The sequence below is a fragment of the Glossina fuscipes genome, unplaced genomic scaffold, assembly GCF_014805625.2.
Source record: "Glossina fuscipes isolate IAEA_lab_2018 unplaced genomic scaffold, Yale_Gfus_2 2, whole genome shotgun sequence".
Taxonomy (NCBI): domain Eukaryota; kingdom Metazoa; phylum Arthropoda; class Insecta; order Diptera; family Glossinidae; genus Glossina; species Glossina fuscipes.
Window position 1 is genome coordinate 489,035 of NW_023998416.1, and position 24,624 is coordinate 513,658.

At 33.0% G+C, this 24,624-nt stretch overlaps 1 protein-coding gene across 5 annotated transcripts in view; it reads left to right on the forward strand.

Annotated features, from left to right (window-relative positions):
- LOC119634117 (tyrosine-protein phosphatase Lar) overlaps positions 1-24,624 on the forward strand; it is a 273,949-nt gene that overhangs the window by 154,066 nt on the left and 95,259 nt on the right. For all 5 annotated transcript variants that reach the window (XM_038028064.1, XM_038028067.1, XM_038028063.1 and 2 more), the window contains one exon: positions 7,683-7,862. In XM_038028064.1, the coding sequence (XP_037883992.1) occupies positions 7,683-7,862 (180 nt within the window). The remainder of the gene's footprint in view (positions 1-7,682; positions 7,863-24,624) is intronic.

Below are 24,624 nucleotides of genomic sequence, written 5' to 3' on the forward strand. Positions count from 1 at the left end.
TTGCATTTTAAGTTTAATTTTTTACTAAATAAATAAAATGGACCCGAAAGAATGTTATGGTGAAACACAACCTGAAACCTTCTAATACTGAAACTAAACAAAATGCTACCGTAAATAAATATTATTTTGTATTTTTACTTGGGCGAAACAGAAACCCAAAGTAAAAATAAAAAAAAATAAATAAAGATTACAACTGAAAAACTTTACTTCAATATTAAGCTATAGCATCACTATGGTATACGAAGCATCAAATGTCTTATAATGTTATCAGGGATAAAAAAAAGAAAAAAAACGGAAAGAAATGAAAACGAAGCGAGAAAAAAGGATATGAAGGAAATGAAAAAAAATTAAATTAAATTGCATGAGAAGCATTTAAAAGGTATAGAACAGAAAAAATCTCCTATGCCACTAAATTCAACTCACTATCGTAGAGAGGAAATATACTAATTTTGTCGATTGGTTTGAAAACACGATTATCGCGTATTCCTTTAGGTTTGTATGTTTTTAATATGGCATTTAAAAGTTTGAAGGCTGCAAAAATTCAAATGAAAGAAAGAAATATTAAGCGTTGAAAAAAGTAGCCGTAGATTTACTTCAAGTTACTCCTAACATCAAGTAACTCGTAGGACGAACTCCTAACATGACTTGATCAAAAACTAGTAAGAATTATTTATTTTATGAAAAAGTTTCTTCCAAAATACTTAGTCTTGAATATTTCTTCCTCTACTCCCTTTTTATAATATGCCTTATTATGCCAGGCCCCACTTTGAGAATGCTTTAAGGGAAGATTCTAGTGTCTAGTGCCGATGGCATTAATATTTTAATGCGAAAAACTGCCAAATGAAGGCACAAAATTTTAGAAAGAGTTCAACAACCCAGTTGTCGCGTCACGATTCTTAATAATAATTAATGATGAAACTAATGATCAACTTGTCTCCTTCCAGGAACATAAAAAATATTAAGTGTTGCATGCTTCTCATTCAAATAGCGAATATTCGGGATTCGCCTTAGGACGATGCAGTCGTTTCTCAATAAATTCTTAGAATGTTCTAGAGAATGAAAATCGACAACTATCTTATATCATTTAAATGGAAAGGTTGAAAAAAAAATTTGTTATCTTTTCTTTTATGTCCTACTGTCACTGTACTCCACAGCTCTCAATATTATTCACTTTTCAACAACTCTTCGTGTCGAAGACGCGCTTCTATAGTTTATAATGTAAACCGTCGTCTTTATTTACATCCTTAACTTTACGTTTTTCTTATTGTTCTTCTTGTTAATATTGTTGTTGTTGTCTTCTCATCGCAGCAGTATTTGTCAATACACACACACATATACGGCGATGGAATGTTTTATGAAAAAACACTTATCTGCCCGCACACCCACTCATCATCATGTAATGTACATGAAAGCTTAATAAGATACTTCCTTCCATGTCGAGAGTACTTCTAACAATATTTCTCTGTGCATATATCTCATTTTCTTTTTACAATGTTCTCTTCTGTTTTTCTTCTTTTTTTCTTCTTCTTTGCATATACATAATACATACAATTTCTTGGAAGTGCTTCTTTCAACTCGGTTTCCCGTTGATGTTCACTTTGAGAGACGAAAAATAAAACAAAAAACAAATAAAAAAATTATATTTAAGTCGAATCTAGAATACCTATCAGTATTGAACCACTTGCTGTTCGCGGGCATGAAAATGGGTTTAGACTATTTTGATAGAATGTTTTTGAAAAGACTTCACGTGACTACGATTACTACGATTAAGAATTCGGAACTTTACAAATTTAATCAATGTTGTGTGACAAATGGACAGGCCTCAGGATATTCCAGAGGAAATATCGACATCTATGTGTTCTACTTTTTTTTTTTCTCCGATTTTAATCAATTGATTTTCAGATGCGATCTAACAAAATTTTTTTTATTCATAGTGATGATCATATAAAAATTAATATTTGTATATAAAATGTAAGCCTAGGGCTTAAATTTATTAAATTAAGGGCCAGCTATTCCCTTATGGGGGACATATCTGTTTGAAAAACCAAAAATTCTATTTTGTTTATTACGAACGCACAAAAGAGTTTGATTACCGGCGACTTAAGTTAACGAAATTGCTGTCATTTGTTGTTGTTCATGCAAGTTCTCTTAGTAAAATGAATCTTGAATTTATTCCAGACATTTCTTTCGATGAAAGCTCAGTTCTCAAGTGTAGTCCTCAGGTTTTTGAAAATTTTTCTCGTTTTCACACTCACGCAAACAATCGCGTGAGTTTTATACAGATTATTAGGAAACAGAATTTGAGTTAAGCATCATTTCAACCTACATTATGGAAGATTTTGGGTGAAGAAGAAACAGAAAGAATTGAATGAAAAATGTTAATATGATGCGCAAGAAATGTTGAAAAGAAGTTATAAAAAAGACGATGTGTGCAATGAAACTAAGTATTCAAGAATCTGGGTATTATTGAATCTGACCGACACCTGCGGGTTCAGGGACTTGCACCAGGTGGTACTATCAGGGGTAAAGTTCTAATTGAACATAACTAACGATTACGATTATAACTTCGATTAATTTCTCATTCGTTTTTATAACCTTTGATGCAAACAGTTACAATTTAAGATACAGTATCGGTCCAGCCACCTAAACGAGGCTATCATATCTAGGATGGAAGGAAATTTAGTGAAATAACACTTTTAGAGGACGCTATGAAGTATACTTTTAAGTATTAATATTAGCTAATAATAATAATAATTTTATTATTACTAATATTAGTATATTTTTTTTGAAAAAATGGCAATGCCGGAGTCATTTCTTTTATTGGATTTCGAGAAAAAATGTGTTTGATATTTGAAGCAGTAGTATGCCTCCAACCAAGTCTGGACAGAAAATCAATTCTCCCAGACCCACCATCATCTATATATAACTTACACTTACACTTATGTTGTAAGGCGTATATTACTTGACTTGAGACATGCCCGTCTTTTATTATACTGGTCTGAACTAGTCTGTTCGTCCTTCTGTCCATGCGTCGGTCGTGGCAATTTTCGCGATATTTAAATGACATTTTGTACAACGCCATGTTTTGCCCCAAGGAAGAAAGCTATTGAAAATGATTCGGATCGGACCTCGTCCACTGTAAGACCTTATTTTGAAAAGTCATTTTAACTGTATTAAGGGAAAAGGTGCAGGCTGTTTAATGGCGAGCCGGGCCCATCTATGCTTATTTTATACTATTCTTGGTTATTTGAGGAATTACTTAAGCCAAGAAAAAATAAGTTTGGTTTTCTGACAAATCTGGAATAATATTACCCTTTAAAGACTTTGTATATGATAACATCTTTAATAAATATGACGTTAGAGTTTATTCATTCCGACGAAAAGTACATTGAGTTAATGTTAAATCCTTAGCTCAATTCTAGGCGTGTTCGTATTACATTTTTACTAACACGAAAATGCTCGCAAGACTCCTATATATAAATAAGAATCAAGAAATTATTTTAAAAAATGACTTCAAAGAATTATTTCTTTGGCAACAACAATAGCTTTTCTCTATTACACTATATATTACAAATAGACGGTTGTATCGCTAAAGCAGACTTTATTATTCCTCGCAGATTGCTTTGGGTTGTTATGAAACGCGGAGAGATAAATTGGGACTAAAACGATTATGTATTCCTAAGGATCGGCCTGCTTACGTGGGAAGATTTCATTGTCGAATGTACGTCAAACGTACATAACTAACTCTCATTACGTTTTTATAATTGATGAACTAACTGTAGTATTGATTTTGAAGAGAAGCAAATAAAGAAAGAAAACAGAATAGATAAACCCCCCAAGCAAAATGTAGCGGAAACAATCTCTCTTTCTATATAAATGTTTCATTGATTACAATTGATTACAATGTAATTGAAACTAATAATAGGAACGATACGTACGATATGCACGTAAATAAGAATTTCGTGGATGGGTAATAAATTTCTGTCATTCTTAATGCGCGTTAGTCATGCAAAATGACTGATGGATCGCAATAACAGCGTGAATATTGCAGAGCTTATCGCTTAAGTCTGAAATTAATTATTTGCATTAACTTATTTTCTTATAGGTCTATAGATAATTTCTTAAAAATCTTTTCTCTCAAATACTTTGCCTACAGACGTTTGTAAGACGTTTACGCTGAGAATATCGTCAGTAGCTCCGTCAAAGGGTTTCCCTTGGAATCATTGGCATTTATATTACATCCAAAAGTACTCCATGGTTAATTCCGATCTGTAAACATATAGTTTTTATTTGCATGTCTCTTGTATTTCATCTCATTCATAGATCGTTACGAGAATTTAATTTTCTTTTTTTATTTTTGAAGCAAACAAATTCATTTTTTTTATGTCACCAATATTGGTTACAATGTATTTTACTTTCCTCCGTTTTTTTTTTTTTTTAAGTCCTTTATATCTCCAAGTCTCTACTGGAACGCCACTGCAACGAACAGATGTATAACCTTATACTCGCAACACCTTTTACACTCAATCAGTGTATGATGTATAACGAATATATACATCCTACATATCCGTCCATCTGTCCTTGTCCTTGTGTTTGCGATAATAATGTATTTCAGAATTTGTCAAGAATTTGTCATTAAAATCTAATATACGATTATATGCGCTGGCGAGGAGTATACGAGTATAACGCTAAAGAAGTCATCATAGTTAACTGTTTTCGTGCGGTCTTGTACATTTTAATTATATTACGTCCTTCAATCACAGTGCAAGTAGTACAGATTAACGAATTAGGGAAAATGTCTGTCCATTTTCTCTGGTCCACTCTATTCCGGATTTACTTTTAACAATCGCGGTCTCCTGTATTTAATACGATTCACACCTGTCAAAGGATTTTAAGCTCGCATGTCTTACTCACTTCAGCCTTGGTCGAATAAGAGAATACAGCAAAACGGAAATCAATTTTTGTTATCCTCCGTCATTCTAATCCGCTTTGGCAATCATTCTTGACGAATCAGGCGCTTCAAATGCTAGCAACAGTTTCATATCAGTCAATCACAGTATGCCACGGAACACACTTTTAAAACTTTGTAACCGAATTCAACAGGTGGGAGCAAAATCACTACAACTTTTTTAAAGTAAGGAAAATGCAATGCAATGCAAAGTGAGGGAAAAACTCCTATTTTCTGTAGAGAAAGGTCAAACGGATCGAATTGAAGTATATTGACAATTCGCATTACTTCATAATTTTCACCAATAGATGTCGATGGTCAAAATACCTGTAAACTGCTATAACATAAACCATAGTTTTAGTATAACAAAGTTTTTTTTAAACTCCTCTTCAGTTGCTAGAACTGCCGCAAAATCATGCCTTATGTTAATCAGTCTTTCGTAACATCTGTGCTGCATGTTATTGTTGCATTCAAACTCTTAATATCTATTATGTAACTACATTATTACTTGTTCGCTGAATCGTTAATGATATTCTCATAGAATGTTGTGAAAAAAACATTTTATTTGGTAAACTTCTTTGTTTTTCCAGTACACGTCTCCAATCTTCTCCATTTTTTTTTTTTTACATTTATAATTCCTGCAGGAAATGGCCTCAAAAGTGAAATGGACAAGCGAAAACAACGATTACAATGAAACGCCAAGTGTCAACACCACACCAAGCACATAAACATAAATAAATATAAACCCGATCATACCATAGCATAGCGTGCACCGACACTCAAATAGCTGTTACAACGAAAGCGGCAATAATGCTTTTTTTGTTGCTTTTTCCTCTTTTTTCTTTTTTTTTTTTTTTTTGTTTATTTTGCTGTACAATATAGTGCTGTGGGTTTGTTTGATGCTTAAATATCTCTTTGTGTGTGCATATAAGTATTTATATGCACGTACCTATATAATGATAAAAAGTATGCATATACTTTGAGTAGCGAGCATGTATGTATGTATATGTACATGTTAAAAATATATATTTAAAACTTTTTGTTGTTTTTATATTTCGTTTGAATGTGTTGTCATTTTAATTTCACGCCCCAGACACATTTAATATACAAATGTACAAACAACCGCATACAAGTGCAGTAACGTTTATGTGTATTGTGTTCCCGTTTTTTTTTTTTTTTTTGTTATTTTTTCTTTAATTTTTTTTTATAAATCTTTTGGTTTCACTCACTCTCGCATAGTCTGACCGGAGATACGGTGTCAGAGACTAACCATCACCAATGCCGCGTCTGAAAAAGCAACACTCAAATCACAACTCATAGCGTTTTCTTCTTAGATTTACTTTACGCTTACTATCAGCGCAGGTTCAACTTTGGTCTAAAGTAGAAAAAGTTGAGTACGGCTGATCTAAAAGTACAAATATCAACTCTTATGTACATGTACGAGTATGTAAACAATATATATATGATATGAATGAGTGTATGTATGTATGTATGTGTGTGAACATTTGCAGATCTGTTGGTAAACTCGTTATGCTATAAAATAAATAAAAGAATTAACAACAGTGTAAAGGATTTAATTGGAAAATGTAAATAAGCTTTTGCGCGCTGTATTGTTGTTTAAATGCAAATCCATGTAAAAATTTTTTATATACGTACGCTGATACGAAATTTTACATATTTATAAACATATCTATGTATTGGCGAATTTGTATATATAAAAAAATATTTCATTCTTTTTATATTCAAGCCCGTAAGAAAAATAAACTTCTGATAAACACTCATTTTATTTGCAAAATCTATATAAATATAATATACAGGGTGCTCAAAAAGGCCTCTTCTTAAACACATTTATGTTCATTATTGTTTAAAAAATAATCAAGTAAAAATTCACTTATGTATAGCGTAAGTAAATTGGGAAAACTTATTATGAAAGTAATCAACCCATTCCCCTAATCTTAACCATAAGCTAATCTTAGATTAAATGTCTTCGAGCGTAAGGCCATTGTGTAAGGAGTACGTATCTGTTGTTCCCAAAATCCTTTACTTGCATATATATGCACTTTTGGGCGTAGTTAATGGGCTTGAAAAGTCACACTTGAAAAAGTGAAGAAAGCATTGCAGTTATCGTCAATGAAAAACGCTACGAAAATATGATTATTTAGTTTTTTGACTTGGACGATATGTTACTTCAAGAAAATAATGCGACAAGCCGTACATCTCGTGACACACCAAATTTACTGCGTGAAAAGTTCAATGGTTGTCTGATGTCCAAAAATACTTATGCAAGCTTGTCACCAAAACTATGCGACATAACGCGATTGGCCCTTTTACTTTGGAATTATGTTGGATCATTAGCTTATTCCAATAAAACAAGAACTGTCAATGACCTCAATTTGTATTAACGCTGAAATAAGAGCAGGTTTTGATTGGAAAAGTGTTTAAAAATTGTTGTTTGAAAATTAAATTTTCACGGACATCCGGACGCCGCAATTTACATGAAATCATTTTCGAAAAAAAAAGTTACATAAACCAATATCGTTATATAAAAATGACCCTATATATAAGTATGTACAAATCAATGTATGCATATATAAGTATATATAGATATTACATTATATATATGTAAGTGTATAAATTGTTTGCTTTTTTTTGCTAAGAGAGAATATAATAATTAATTTTTACAAAATCATATGCAATCCGTTTGACACTTTATATGCATTTTATCTTTTTGCAGGTGATAAAACTCCACCCGGTTTTCCGGTAATTACTCAAGGTCCGAGCACTCGTGTTATTGAAGTTGGTCATACGCCAACCATGCAATGCAAGGCTGTTGGCAATCCCCCTCCTACTATATATTGGATAAAGAATCAAACTAAAGTCGATATGAGTAATCCACGTTACTCCATAAAAGATGGTGAGTGGAAAACTTGTAAAAGCCTATCCTTTGAAGCTTTTAGTTCGAATTTTACTTGACTACTAAAAAATATATATATATATATATATTAGTTGTACATAAAACGTCGGTCAGTAATTTCCGGGATTAAGAGAGAAAACAACATAGTGCCATATATATTTGCGTGAAAATGTAGAGCGATTCCTGTTGCGGGTTTTATGTTATTGACGTAAAGTGTTGTTGTTAGATTTTTTTTAATTGTTTCATATTTGCGGTCTTTATAATTTCACCTCCAAACCAACGAACCTGGACACAGAAATTTACAATCCCCGCTTGAGTGCAAATGCATGTGCAACATCATATTTGGTTGTGAATATTCTAAGGTGAAGGAATGTGTTACATTAGCCTTTAGGCGCCGGGGCAATTATCGATACGATTTATTATTGTTCTTTCCAACAAAAATTCTGCCGAAAAATCTTACCAACCCTTCAATCGAAGAAAAGAAGGAGTAAACGAATATCAAAAATTTAAGTGTCGAAGATTTTCGACGAAACTTTCTAAACATTGACATAAAAAGTGGCTTCAGCATCTCCGCAATGTTGGAGTCGATCTGGCCGTAACTGTTTGCCCTGCCTGCCTTCGCTACCTCGCCTGTTGAAAACGATCCTTGCGACCGTCTTTCTCCATTAGGAGTGCGAACTTAGACGTTTCCTTTTCATGGAAAGAAAATTCATCGTTCTCTGCACTAGTACCAAAATCCTACAAATTGTTTGATTTTTTTTTTTTTTTTTTTTTTTTTTTATATTATCAATTGAAAGTTGAACAGCTTTCCATATAGAGCTTGATACGAGATTATCAAATTTTTGCTAGCAAAATTCCTGCTTAGTTAGCCAAACCGTCCACATTCCCCAAATAAATGGAATATGTATCGTAAGCTGATACCAATTCGCCTACAAATTATGATTTGAAATAAAGGTCAATGCATTTTCACTCTCTCCTTAAATCTCCTAGTACTTTATGAAAGATCTCTTAGTAGGGATTCAAAAATTCGCCGTAAAGAACTCTTAGTAAGTGTTATAATATTCAGCGTAAATTCTCTCTGCATTTCTTACTCATTTTATTAAAATTTTTCCCCGAAAATTTTCTATTCTTGACAATTGCTTTAGTTTTATTACGCTTTTCATTTTGCCGCTCGAAACTTTCTTATGTATTATCTCATAGCAATGTTAAAGTTTATCGTTACTACGAGAATGTTAATTATTTTATGGTTAGTTTTCGATTTGCGTCACTCTTGTAAGGGTTAATCTTTAAAGTAGAAAAAAAAGGGAAAGGAAGAAAAATGTAAAGCAAAATAATCGTAATACAACCATGGACGCTTAAATCACTAGCTATAGATGAACAAGAATTACTCTTGTCGTTGCTACTTTTCAGCACTTTGTTTACTAAAACGCTGCATTTTAGCGGAAACTTTTTTAATCTTGTTTCAGCAAACTTGTTGTCATGTTTGTTCAATCTCTTTCCTTGTTGCCGTCGATCCAAAAAAAAAAAAAAAAAAACAAAATAAATAAATAAAAAATAAATTGTAAATAACTAATGATCTATTGTTATGTAAAGTATTGCGAAAAAGGAACTTAAAAAACTATGTTAATATATGAAAAGTGGGAAGGAGCAGATATGAGATTTATACTCATCTTGAGAAACTTAAAATCTCACTAAATAAAGCCCGGAAATAAAAATCATATATAGAATGTGCAGTAGTGTGCAACGAATGTAAGTGTTAGACCGCAATTTAACAAAATCTGAATAATTATTTCCATCAAATTTTAGCTCAAATGTGCACAACAGTGTGAAGCATTAAAGAAGTAGTGGTGAGATCCCGAAAGTGTTCTCAGCTTAGATGATTGGTTTTGTGTTATGTTAGTTATAACGAAATTTCGTGGTAAATAGGACAACAAGGAAGAAAGAAAGAAGTAGGATTCGTAACCGCAATCATTCGAAGTTAAAGTCGATCTGTCTAATATAACTGGAAAACTGAAAAAAAATGCCTTTTTATTGACTTAAATGACCCCTTAAATGGTCAAAAATGATCTCATACGCCAACTATAGGCATGGCAAAATTTGAAATGTTAATCTAAGGGCACGTGAGAGCGACTTTAAATGCGTTTTTCTTCAAACGCGGCCAGGAGAATAAGTGCCTTTTTTGCTCAAGTAAAAATAATGGTCAAAGAAGTTTTCTTTGAGGCTATCACAGTACGTTGCTTCCCTGCCAAATTTCCGATTCTCTCCTTAAACTTTAAACACAATCGTTCATACAATGAAATAGCTGAGTTAACAATGGAAAATCCGAGTAGAACACAAAACAACGCAATTGGCACAAAGGATGGGAAATTGTGGGTGTAGAGCTTAAATATTACCACCGCCACTAAAAATAAGTCAAGTTCACGTAATGTCATTGAACAAACTGCAAGTTCTGAACTTAAAGGAGTGGATCACTTCAGCAGTTAGGACAACAGCTGTAAGGGAGCGTCACGTTTCCCATAATCCTAGGCGATGTATAGGCCGCCATGTATACGTATAGTGCTTAGGTCATGCAATACACTTCGGCTCCAAACGTTACTTTGTTAAGGTTCGATATTATTTTGACAATTTATTACAATGGCAATCATGCTTCGTCGCTTACTCATCATTCCAGCAAATTTATTAAGCAAATTTTTCCTTTTACTCGATACATCCTTTCCTTAACATTCAACCAACCTGTTAGCTAAGAGAAAATTTATGCTAGCACTAGCTAAAGATTTACTCTTCGTCAATATATTTCTTCATATACTTATTGCAGTAAACAGACATTTCACATTTGATATGTTCGTTTTCTTAGTTGAAGCACTCAGCTCGCCTTACATCCGCAACAGTCAGTTTCTTATTTTAAATAAACGTCACTCGGTATATAGTCAGCACTCTATTCACGATCTTGCCATAACAGATGACATTGCACAACATTTATTTATAAAGAACTATCGAACTCTTAAAGGTAAAGCTGTCGTGATGTTAGCTGTGGCAGAACATTGATTACTCTGTCAAAGTGATAACAAAATCTTCGATAACATGCTTTCATTAATTATTCTTGTTTTACATTCTCCAAGGAATAATTTACCTAACATTTTACAAATTTCGTGCTATAGCAAGAGACAATCAACGAATTTTTCGCTTCGATTTTATTTTCTTCTCTCAGCCACCATTCTTTGAATTTATATTGTTTTTAAGTAATATTTTTATTTTTTATCCGACATTCCTGTTTTCCATTAATTTCAACTTGTACAGCATAATGCGCTGCTAGTGTACGTTTCTTATATATTCAATTAATAATTTATGTGTTTTTTTTTTCGCCCTCATACAACTTCTGTCTGTCCGAAATGCCTTTTCCAAAATATATCAAACTGCCTGCGTAACTTTATTGTAGGGGGAAGAAGAGGCAGGTTGTACGCTCTCGTTGCCGGGCTCATAGTGTTTCCATTAGTTTCTTCTTCCCCTTCAACTTTCTTCTTTAATCAGATTTATATTTCATGTTTGTTATAATAATCACGTTAACTACCGTCTCCATGCATATATTTGAAAAAAAAGCCAATTTGATCAATTAGCATAAAATCTGCAAATCCCAACAAGAAAACAATGATTTTTTCCTTTTACTTACTTTAAGAAGAATATTTGTAATAAATTCAATAGCAAGTCTCCTCATAATTGACTTAAAATCAATTTTGTACTTTTGAACACACACACAAATTTTATTGGGTTCATATATATTTTATATAATTATTTTTTCATTTGTAAAACCAATCCTCAAAACTGATATGAAACTTGTCGTCGTTCATTTCCAAAAAAAGTGGGAAAATATTCTTACTTATGAGTCGAACTTTTGTTTAACTTTTCTTCTGCATATATATGCCGTGTTTCATATTTCGCTTTCTTATGATGTACATAATCTTTTAAGTTCTTCTTGAAGACAAATTCCTATGCTATTGTAGTACATCAGATAGTAAGTTTCTTCTAATTTGTGTGGTATGTGAACATTTTTATCGTCTTCTGAAAGCATATAGATTTAATAATTCATTAGGACTTAAGTTTGACTTTCTTAGAAATAGTTTAATGCTTTCGTTTTGTTTGAGTCGCTTGTCCTTCCTATCGACCACCGAATGTGGGCGGCATATTCATTGTGTCGTAACGTTTGCAACATTCAGAAGGAAGCTACAAAGACCTCATAAGGTATAGATGTATATAAATTCTTGATCTTAAGTGATTTAAACACGTCCGTCTGTCCATTTCTGTGATTGCAAATATGAAGATACTGGCGTCATTTTTGGCCCTTGTTGTTGCGGTAGCAACTTATATAAAAAAATGATTATTATGCAAGGGTCGCGGTAGCGGCGGAAAAGATAACAACAACAGTCTCAATAAGATCGAAAAACAAGCCATGCAAACAAGACCGTCAAATACAATAGACATATCGATGAAAATGTTCAAATATATTAGTATTAGTGTAAAAATGGAAAAAAAGTCAGCCGCGTCCACCCAATATTATAAAGCATCAATATTTCGTATGTTTGTGTTTTTTATTTTTTTCGCGTTTCTAAAAGAAAAAATTGTAGCCGATATAAGAGATTCGACCGCAACCGATAATAATTAATTAATCTGTTTTATTTATTATGTATACAACATGTAAACAATATATCATGTTCGCAATTCAATGGATACCTTTTGGCTGAATTATGTCTTGTTCATGTTCAAACTGCAAAGTGAAAGCTTACTATGGGAAATTTGTAGTATGTTGAATGTATGGCACTCGAACCACAACCAGAATAATTGTACATATTTCCATGGTAAACTGCACATGATCACATAAGCCGACGATAGATGTAAAAGGCGCCGGAGGTGGTTGTCCGTTCTGTCCAGAAATGTGATTTCTGTAGGGAATAATAACATTCCGTCCGTTACGTCTATCGCGGATGCTACAAATAATATTGAAAACCATTTAATTCTGCTTTTATTATGTAAATTGAAAGTCTTACACTTTCTTCCGCTTTCATAATCATCTATTTCTTATTCTTAAGATGAAACATATCAGCGATGCGCTAATTCAGCTAATGCAATCCCTACATAGGCTCGGCTACTGCTTGGATTTGACTTGTGACTCCTCTCCGAAAACCATTCTCATATCTATTCACTTATGATAAGTATTCACTAGTAAAGTGCTTCAGTGGAAGCGTTTGCCTTATTTTACTGCCTTATGTATGTTGCAAACCTACCAAAGATTTCTACCATAAATTTTAACCATGTACGATGAGATAAGATTGATAAGCTGATGGTAGAAGTGTACTAAGTTTAGTAACGTAACCGCTGCCCCTTGCATTTCATCTGAGATTGAATTTCTTAGGCTAAATTTGTCGTTGCCCTTTTCTTCCTTTCCCTCCTTTCTTATAAGCCTAACTAATCTAAACACTCCCTAGGAATTGCTTATTGATTGATAGATTCGCCATTAATTAATTATTTTATCCGATTTGTCGGATCAAATATGTAGTTTTTAGCCAATAGTATTGTGTTTTTGTAGAATTATGAATTTTTTTAATTCCGCGACAATGACTGTGAATCGCTTTCTTGCCCTTCTAATTCCATCACGTATAGTTATCAGATTTTTCTCCAACATTTCTAGGAAGATTTGTCAAGGTCCACAACACGCTCTTTACTTTCCGAAATGACCTCATTAGCAGTAACATCCTTTTGACATTTGCAAACAAATACTATAGTAGTAGCTGGGGGACAGATCTTGCTGTGCGCAATTCTGCAATGGATAATACGATGTTCACTTGGAAAGAGCTTTTGTAAGCCAAAGTTTTCAAACGAAACATGTCTTTTGATATCGTTAGGATATCAGCCACCTCCTGTAACGTCATTGCTCAATAATCGTGATTTTATTTTTCAAGATTTCTTTAGTTACATTCTGATGTAACCAGCTTTTTGAAAGTTCAATGCGTGCAGCTTCATTGCTGCCGACAGGATTTTATTTCCAATCAACAAACCATCAACAAGTTGTTTTTCGAATTTTCGAAACTTCGAATTTTTCGATTGCTTTGCAAATAACAAAAGTGGCTTCACTAAAACCATTGTGACTCAAAATCACAGGATGAAAATGACATAAAATGTTGACAAGCATCGCTTGAGCGCTGGCGAGTTCCAAATGCTATATTGAATTTTTTGTTGGACGGGACACTTACGTGTAAGTCCTAGAAATTAATGAGTAATGCATAATGTTTTCCTTTTTTTGCTGCTGTCGCTCCATTTTTAATTATGCCTTTTTACTTAATGCGTGTGTTGTTCTTTCATTTGCTGCTTTGAGATTAATGTATACTATCCTGTTTGATATTAGCTATTAAGAAAGCTGAGAAGCTAGCAATGTTTCTACAAATAAATAAATACCTTTTTGTGGCCTTGATCGACTGACGTGCATTAGTCTTGACGCTCAGTTTGTCGTTCTCACATGTGAGTAAGAAAATAATATATCATAAAGCATAACGAAGCACTCGTGCACTAAGGTCACATTGAAACAAGTAACTTTAGCAATACTCTTCGGGCTCTCTCTTTGTTGCCCACTTATCCTTGAAAGCAGTTAACGGCTCAAAAGCGAAACAGAAAGTTAAGAGATTATGACAGCTTACTGTATTCAACAATCTGAATGAGTTAAAGATCCGAATACTTATTATCGTTACGATTATGAAAAATTCCTCTCAAAAACCGATCTAAAATTTGGAGAGAGAATAGTTGGCTGGATGGATCTATGAAAATCTCGGCAACTCGCTGAGCTGCCGCAACAAACAACTAAACAAATTAAAGTTGTTGGAAGGTCAACTATTAAATACGGTTAAACGATTCGCCTAATAGGAGTCTTCCTCTAATCTTTTCATAAAAAATATCACAAATTATACCTTCTTACCATAAGAGAATTAATAGGAATTGACTTAAATAGAATAAACTTAGCACAATGAGTTTACGGGACAAATCATCGTTTGTTACCAACTATTAAAAACGTTCATATAAGAAGATTGCAAATATCTTTTGACCATTGGTCTCGAGAAATAATAAAAGTAGAAAAGCTTTCTTCTCATATGCAGGTTTCTCAAGCGAGGACTTTATTCGGGATTTTAAAAATTATTCAATTTAATACCTTTTCAATTATCTTGAGTTTTAATTTGATTTGATATCATTAATTAGCTTACCTTCAACGTATGGGATTGTCAATAAATTGTCTTCCTTAAAAAATCATTTATGCCTTGAGACATTTGTCAATTATTCTTTTTTAGAAATTCAAGAAAAACGTCAAAAGTTCTTAACCAAGAACTTTGTTCTTTCTTTTGCAAACAATTATCATCAGATAGGTTAAGCTATTTGGCAAATTAAATAGGTTATGTCTTGGGGGAAATTACTTGATTAAGCGAAGAGAAGGAGAACAATAAAAAAGGAAAGGTTGATGAATTTTACTTACCTCGTAAAGCGAATTAAAGAAACTGATACCATCCCCAAAAGATATGATATGATATTCGTTGTAACTGGCGCAAAATATGTATGTAAAAGCAGAGGATAAAACTTTTATTTGGTTTGAACTGAAAAGTAAACATTTATTCTAATACAAAAAGTTTCCCTTCGCAATAGTTGCTCTGATATTCGTGTAAGCCTCCGTAAAGTGCAGGCGAACAAATTTATAAAAATTTCACTTTGGTTTAAACAATTTTTTTTTTTTTCTTTTCTCTCTATTCTTCTTTATTTTTCATTCTTTTTCGGGCTTCTTCCTTCTGACCTGGCTATTGTGTGCCAATACGACTGTTGCCATAACTTTTGATCTTGTTTGTCCATTTATTTCTTATTTCTTTTGCTTTTTTATTATTGTTGTTAACACTGTTGATTTAATGTTTTGCCTTTCCATTTTACACTTCTTGCTTGCTTTCTTACCAAACTACTTTGTTTGCCTTCAACCTTCGGTTCGACCTTCCATTCGAGACATACGAACGAACAAATTGATATGGATTTATGTTTGAGTTTATTTTCATTTCCAGCTTTGATTTGTTTCCCTGTCTTGCACTTTCTACCTTATCGCCATAAGATAAAATAAATATATATATATATATCCCGCAATGGCCTATTTGAAATGGGTTGCATTCTGCTAAGATGAGATTTTGGCTTAGTTGGTAAACTTAAAAAGAAGAGATAAACTTTTAATACTCTTTTCCAAAATAAACAAGAGAAAACATAGATTAAGGAAAACTTTTTAAGAAACATCTTTTATTTATTGAAAGTTCAATATTTCATTTAAAATTTGTGCTTCAGGATCATAATATTTGATTACTACCGCAAATACACCAAGACCCGATTTTAGGTTTTTTCGACGTTGCGCGTCATTCTTGCATTACGGTTGAGTTTCGTTTTGCTTTGTCTTTGTTGCGTTGTTTTTTTTTTTTTTTTTTTTTGCAAAAAATTTTTAAAAAAAAATTTATTTTTGGAAATTTTTAAAATTCGGAGAATCGCACTTTTACGTAATGCATAACCTGGTATGCATTTTAGTTGTTTCCTTGTTTTCACACTGCCAAGCTGTTCAGTTAAAGACAAGCTAACAAAATACTCTTAATTTGAATTTGAATATTGTTCATTAACTTTATTGAATTCTTTTAGTTATTTTGTTTTAATGAAAAAAGTAAAGCGTTTTGTCTAATTTTGGTATATAATTCAATAAATAAAAGAAATGTTGAAAACGATCTATGGTTGTTATACGATTTCCTCTAGAAAATTACGATTCATTTTGCGTCGTGCGTATCTCGTCGAACGTATCTACGACGCAAAGCGTGGCCTCGGTGTAATGTAAATGGTTATGGTTGGAATTTACTTTAAATCTATTTTGCAAAAAAAAAAACTTACTTATCTCTTAATGCTCTCACAAATAGCATAAATACTAGGTGTGCCAATAAATAATGTTCATTGCAATTGGTGGCCTCAAGAAACCTAGGTGACGTGTCCAACTTCTCCTAAATTTTGAGTATAGCTAACTTGAACATTGGATGCTTGCATGGTATGGATGAGATGGATGGCGCCTTTTCTGTTTTTAAGTACATTCAAGGGGTAAGAAATGCGACGGAAGTTAGAGAAATGATAAAAAATGGGCTTGAAGTGCAAACGCAGTAAGCTACGAAATAGTCAACAAAATGCTTATGAGATTTCGTGCAAAAAAATATAGTTTTGAAACCGATGAAGATTCGCGTGCGTCCATTCGTCTTTCGAAAATGCAAGGTAAGAAGTGATCTTGGGGGTTCTCCCCCGATTAAAGATTACTCCCCATGCAGTCTTATTTAGCAGATCAGCAGTTTTGCAAAATTAAAGACGTGCGAAACTGTGTCGACGAATATACAACCTCGGAACCACAAAGTTTCTGCTATGAAGACATGTACAAGCTACGCGATAAACGACAAAACCCAACAGATATTCATATTGAATAAATACTTCGATCATTAAGTTTCGTAACAAGTGTGTTTTAAATAAAGCTAAATTTCATGAAAAAGCTGAGAGAAGTCATTAGCAGCACTCCTATTAAAATTAAGAATGAAGATGAAGATGTTAAATATAAATTGAAATTTTTTATTAATAATTTATTTCCATGAAAAGCCAATTGCTTTTAAATATGAGACAAAGGCGACTAAGTATGCCCGCAAATTGCAAGAACACCGCTCGACTTTGACGCAACTATTTTCCCTATGTTCTCGTTTAAATTTGTCAAATGAAAATCCTTTAACAAGCAGATAATTTTTTAGAGAATGTCGTTTAAATAAATTACATATAAGCAAACTGCATGCCATATATAAACTAATGTTTTTAAACACTTAAAAAAAAATATCATTTCATTGGTATTGTTTTGTCATCAGCCATTTTATAAATTTTCCATAAACCTAAAACACCTAAATGTATGCAATGGAATTTGTGTTTTCCTAAGCCCATTTTTTATCTGCGGACAAATATTTACTTTTCTTCTTTTTTTCCCAAACTCCCCCTTCCCCCCTTTCCGCTAAACGGAACCAATGCACATATCGTATAAATGAAAAATATATACACAACCATTGACTAATACTTTTAAATCATTTCAATCGTTGTGCATACTCAGTCCACTCTTTTTTAATATGCAGTGTCGTCATCGTGCAACAGTATAGAAAAGGAGGAAGTGATCACTTTTTTGCTTTCTTTTTTTTTCTTCTAACATTTGACGTTTGCTGTTTGGCCATCAATAAAGCTGAAAAAAGAAGGGGAAAAAATGAAAATAAATAAATAAATAAATAAATAAAAGCACAAAAATTACTGAGACCAGTGAAGTGTAAAACAAAATTTATATAAAAAATACTCACACGATAAATTCTTTAAAACATGATATCGATATCGTGTAGTTCAACGAAAAAGCAGATATACACGTATATACAATATATAGGACGTCTCGTAATGCGACGTATGTGTAGCATTGTTTTCCCAAACATTTTTTCCTCTCTCTCTCTCTATCTCTATATATATATATATATAAATTGCAGAGAAAACATATAAAAATTTGATTGTTTTCAACAGAAATTTATGGCCTGTTATAAACAAAACGCCCTCACTAGATTTTCGCTCATACAAGCGCATATAAACGTTTAAAATATTTATTATGTAATCTATTTGTTTACACAAGCTGTTGAATATGTTCTTGTTGTTGTTGTATTTTATTTTATTATTTTTGTTTTTTCGCTTTTCCTTTGAAGGAAATAAATTTAAAACGTTCCATTCGTAGGCTAAGGCGTAAAAGGCGAAAATTGTGCTTAAAACAAATTTTGTTCTTTAAATATCGAAATCATTTTCTCAAATCAAATTTTCAAGATTTTATCGTTTAAACACATTGCGAGTTTGCAGTTTGTTTTAATTAACGTACAGCACAAGCAAGAAAGTTTTATTTGCTGAATGCTTAGTTAACGACTATTTCTTAGCATATTCCGCTTTATGATATGAAAGATCAATGCAGGAACATTTCGAACTTGTTGTTCAATATCTCTTAGAGGCCGTAAGCTAAACTTCTTTTTCGATGCTTTTGTGTCGCATTCACATATATTAAGAGCTATGGTATTATGTCGGGTCTTTTCGTGCATCCGCGTTTTAAAGGACCCTAATGAAGACTCTTAAAGTCTAATTCATTATTTGATTTCCATTCTTGCACACTCGAAGAGTTAGAAGACAAGACAATAGATACAATTGCTACAGGAGAACAGATAACACTAAGTTGATTCAGAATCTTAAGCCAATCCAATGTACGTATATATATCATATATATATTAATTTTTTTTTTTTTTTGCGATGCTTGGCGCACGTTTCTGACAAACGTAGTATGAAGTATGAGTTCGGTGGAGAAGGACAGAAAAAGTAATTTTAAGTATGAAAGGCATAGTTAATATTTAAAGGCACGTTGACCACATATTACTGCCAGAGGGAAAAAGAAGCTGCAAAATATGATGATATGATGGCTCAAACGAAATTCCTGCAGACATTTAAAAATATTTCAATTATTTTCTGCCTTGTTGCAAATAGCGAAACTCTCACCTCATATGCATTAAATATGGGGTAATTTTTTTACATTTATAAAAATTAATGAAAATATGATTACTACCAAGGCTGGTCCCTACATATAAAAGTAGAAGTCTTTAAGTTGTTTCACTTTTTTAAAAATAGGCTTCTCTTTCCTTCACAACACAAGTTACAATTAGATCCATAAACACCAGCCAAGGCAGTTTCTGGAATGACGAGTCAATCCATTGTAATCTTTGTAGAAGTTTTTCTTAAAATTGATTTTAAAACAAGCAAAAGATTACTAGGTGGGATACTTCCGGTCTATAATACTCTACCCTACCCTAGAATTACGCTTGTAATGACTTTTCAAAATAGGAAGTGGAAAGTTTTTGAAAATCTAAATCAATTCGAACCATTTTCCACTTAATTTGTCCGTGAATTCAACTAAACAAGACGGCAAGATAAGCCTTGCATCGATAAAGATAGTAATTCCAAGCTGATCGGTAAAATAATATACCCATAAACTGGCACTTATATGTACCTTCGTACCATAAATATAGTAGGGTATAAAAACTGCGTCGGTTTGATATTTTTTGCAAATTTTTCCATAGAATCGTTCCATTCGAAATTTTTGAAAAAATCGTATGACGGATGTATTCAAAATTGAAGGCAATCGAGTGAAAATTGAGAACGTCTCGATAGCACGGGAGACTCACGGGGAAGATGGAAATAACGCGTTGTAAAAGCAATGTCTTGTTTTACTCCTAATTTGAGGCGGCAGCGTTTATACAAAGGAATTTGTGCTTTTATGCGCAAATTTAGCATTTTGTTCCCACTATAATACTTTTTAATAGTCATCGTTGAATATTTCAAATATCACATGTTAAGTGGAACATTGTGTATATATACTCACTTCCTATCTTAATATATGAAATAGGAATGCTTTAAAATACAATTAAGCACATTTTCGCAATAACTATTGTCTGCATTTAGATAGTCCTTTATGAGTACTTGCACAATCATTCGACAAAAAGTTAAAACTCTTTTCGCATTTTCTTAAAAAAAAAAACACGCATCGATGCATGAACACATTCATGACGAGAGAAAAACGAAAGCGGTATTAAAACATCGAAAACTATACACAATATGTATTGGAGCGAGCCTTGAAAAGCCAACTTGCAGTTTTTATTCGGTTCGCATTTTACACTTGAAGTCTCATGCATCGAGTAAATGCTCAGCTTTATTTTCCCCCGAAATTTAGGCCATGCAAAGCTTAGACGTTGCTGCTTGTAAGGTAAAAGCTTCGGCTGTGTGCAGACTGTCGTTCAGTATATAATCAGTGTGTAAAGAGATAGATGCTGAAATGATTAAGTGGTCTTGCAGTGAGAACGCAGTAAGCTAATAAAAAAATCGCTTCCGAGATTTCGGGCAACAAAATATAGTGTTGAAAACGATGAAAATTCACATACAGAGGCAAGTTAGAAGCTAATCTTAGTTTGGCCTGAGAGCTATTCTCCTAATTGAGGACTCCAGACCGGTCGCATTCGGGCTAGCGATGACTCAGATCGATGCCTTCTTATTTAGAAGCAAGAGCTCTACAAAATCGAGAATTAACAAAAACGGGTCGATGAATCATGAAGTTTTTAATGCGGGAAAATCGCTAAGCTGCGCGATAAAGGACAAAAGATAAAAATAATATGAATGAATGAAAAATTCCATTATGCCTTTACAAAAAATCGAAAAACCAATTATCTGCGTACCTAATAAGTGAGTGATAGTCGGTCACGTAAAGCATTTTTAAACTTTAATTTGCATATGCAAATGGATATATTTCCTTATATATCATTTATAATACATGATAATCTTATAAATTTTTCACTTTTAAAAAGGAAAAAAATTAAAATTTTAATTTCTCAAAATTCTTTGCCGATAATAATCCATTTCCTTGTTTTAATTACTGCCTAATAAATATATAAAATATATTTTCCTATTATTGCCCACTGCTGCTTGCTAAGTAATCATAAATTTTATGGCTTCATATTTAAGCATACATAATCACATTTTTCATATACATAAAAGTTTAAAAAAAAAATCCTTTAGCCATATTAACAAAGCATTAAAACCATATGCTGCTTTTACATGATAGAGAGATTAGTGTACATGTGCACTAAGAAAAAATATATTTATGTTGGCATTAATGCATCATAAATTTTCTTTTTTCTGTATGTGTTGTGTCTGTTCTTATTTTCGTTGCCCTCTCTGTACTTTTCTCCTTTTGAAACTTTTTCTTTTTTTTTTTTTTTTTGCATTTCAAGGGACTTTAAAGAAGTATTTCTTTACTGGAATCGCAGTAAGTTCAAGAAAGAACTTTTATTACTAACCGATCGATCGGCGCCTTCCTTTTTGATATCAATACAAAGACATATGTATATATATTCCTCCGTAGTATGTAATGAGAAATTTAAATCATTAATTTCCCTAAGAGAGTATATAAAGAAAAAGTAGGCAACTTTCGCAAATCAACATAATTCATAATGAGAGTCCAAAATATAGGCAAAGAGAAACTTTTTTATTCGTTACCATTAGCAAAGTTGACAATCACGTTTATAACTTTGTTACTGTTGGTGATGAATGGTGATGACGATATTATTGTTAATTTTACAGGCGTATTATTCGTTTTACTGATTACTTTCTACGGAGCGTTTACCCTACCAGGCCATGATTATTAATAAGTTTGTATAAGGTGCGATAGAAATCTTTCAAAATATATTTATGCCTTCTTTTCGTTACATACATACATATTTTATAACTACTTTTTAGAATGTTATGCTAAAGAAAGAAAAGTGTAGGCTGATTGTCAAGCACCTAATTGTGACATTTGTCTCATTCGTGCTACTTGGGACGGGAGTTTGCAAAATATTTGGGTTTGCAAATAAAGAGTTGTAGCAAAATGAAAAATTCTTATACCCTTCGACTGCGTAAGAAATTGTAGTGTTCTGAGACGAACATGATGTCAACTGAGTTAATTTATTAAACAATTTGATAAGATTTTGGTTAATTTTTGGTAAACACTCTTGCAAGGTTTGGACGACACATTGATGAACTCTCTGATAAGACGTGAGTTGAGATGCTGGCTATGCATACCCATAATTTCAACTTTGTAGAAAAGCAATTGTTCAGCTCATTCGCAGCAAACGTCTGTTTAGACAACATTATAAAGCTGGATTACACATAAGGGATTCGCCTGCCACTGAAGAGAATAATAAATTTTTCTGAAGATGTCTTATGTGCTTATATGTTGTGAATGAAATGACGAGAATACCCACTATGTGACTTTGAAAATGTCATCGTCGGACAATCACCGTTACACAATTGAACTGACTCGAATTTGTTTTGTAATCAATTAAAACAACTAACGAAAAACACAAAAATTTACTTATTATGTTAATCTCTCAATTCTCTCCCTTACACTCTTGCTGGGGCTTGCAAGTAAATAACATAACTATACGATTCTAGGCTGACCGTTATGCTTCTATAATGTTTGAAGTCTCTATCTTGCTTGGTGCGCTATGCGCCTGACAAACGAAATAATAAAATTAATATGTCTTTAATTTTGGGTTAATGGACATAAAAAACATAACTATAAATGTTAACAAAAAACCGCAAGCACACAAATGCATTTTTGCTTTTGTATGTGTGTAAACGGATGTTAAGAACATACGTATATTTATAAACGTGTGTCCATGAAAATGACTGCGCAACGGAAGTGCAGTGCAATTGTGAGGTAACAATGTTAGCTACAATGCATGACTCTTTTGTTATTTTTTGTTGCTGTTATTGCACTTTTTTCCTTATAGGTCTGTTTATCCATAGCTTTCAACCAACATGCTTTCATTCATTGCGTTTTGTCGTCATGGTCGCCGTGGTGGTCGTCATCGTTATCAGCCACGTACTTTTTATCTACAATAACCGCGTTGCCATCAACGTCATTGTCATCATCACCGTCATCATCACCGTCATCATCATCACCATCATCATCATCATCATGATCATCATCATCATCATTATCGTGTTATAGCTCATTGTTTTATTGTTTGTTATTCATTTACAGCATATTTGCTCTTGTTATTGTTGCTGTTGTTATGGGATACAGTTTACAGCGTTTTTTATATACACCCTATAGATCGTCTGCTTTGTTAATTACAACTTTTTATATTTAAATAGTTTTATTTGCTACATTATTTTAATGCGTGAAACCACAAAAAAAGTTAATTGTCTTTAATCTTCAAACAGAAAGGTAAAGCAATCTTTTTGATATAACTTATATCAAACAGGTTGCATCGAGTTGCCTTCCACCTCAAACCGGAATAAAAGTTGTAAGTGCGGTAGTTATTGGGAGATTTAGTTGAACAATCATTTTAACGCCGAACTTTCCGCCATATTTTAGATAAATAAATACCTTCTTTAGGTTTTTAGGGAAATCTTTTGGCAAACTATGATATAATCCACTTCTAAACAACGGCCATGCAAATTTTGATGCAGGCGATCTTTGCAACTGGATACACAAATAAATTTGTTCTCAGACGAACAGAGTCGGAATTACTGCGGATCTTACACTAAGCGAAGCCTATATATATCGAATAAGAGAATAAGTTTGTGTCGTTTCTGCATCAAAACTCATACGCCATTATTTTTGACACATATATGTGTCAATATCATTGATATCTTATGCTCGTCAATTGCATGCGGTAGAGTGTAGTATCAATCGTCTGGCCGAATGTGAACAACTTATTCCTTCAAATACAATATACTGGCATTCGTGGCCTCAAGCGAGCCATTGCAACCATTTGTACAGCTTCAACTGAAGTAGACCATAACTTTTTTTGCATTTGTATTTTTATTCTTGGTTTTGACGCAGTTCCTACTGTCCCTGGCTAATTTCTTTAAAAATCGCACAATTTCGTTTCGCTACAGCGGCGAGCCCAATGCATCGGTTAGCCAAGTAGTTAAACGGCGCGGCTGTCATATCGACATGCCCGGCTTCAATTCCCACTGGTATAGATAGTACTTACCTGGTACATGGCATGCAATCGGTCGCGCGTACATCTCCCAGGCTGCCGTCTCTCTATTCTCTCTCTCTCTCTCTCTCTCTCTCTCTCTCTCTCTCTCTCTCTCT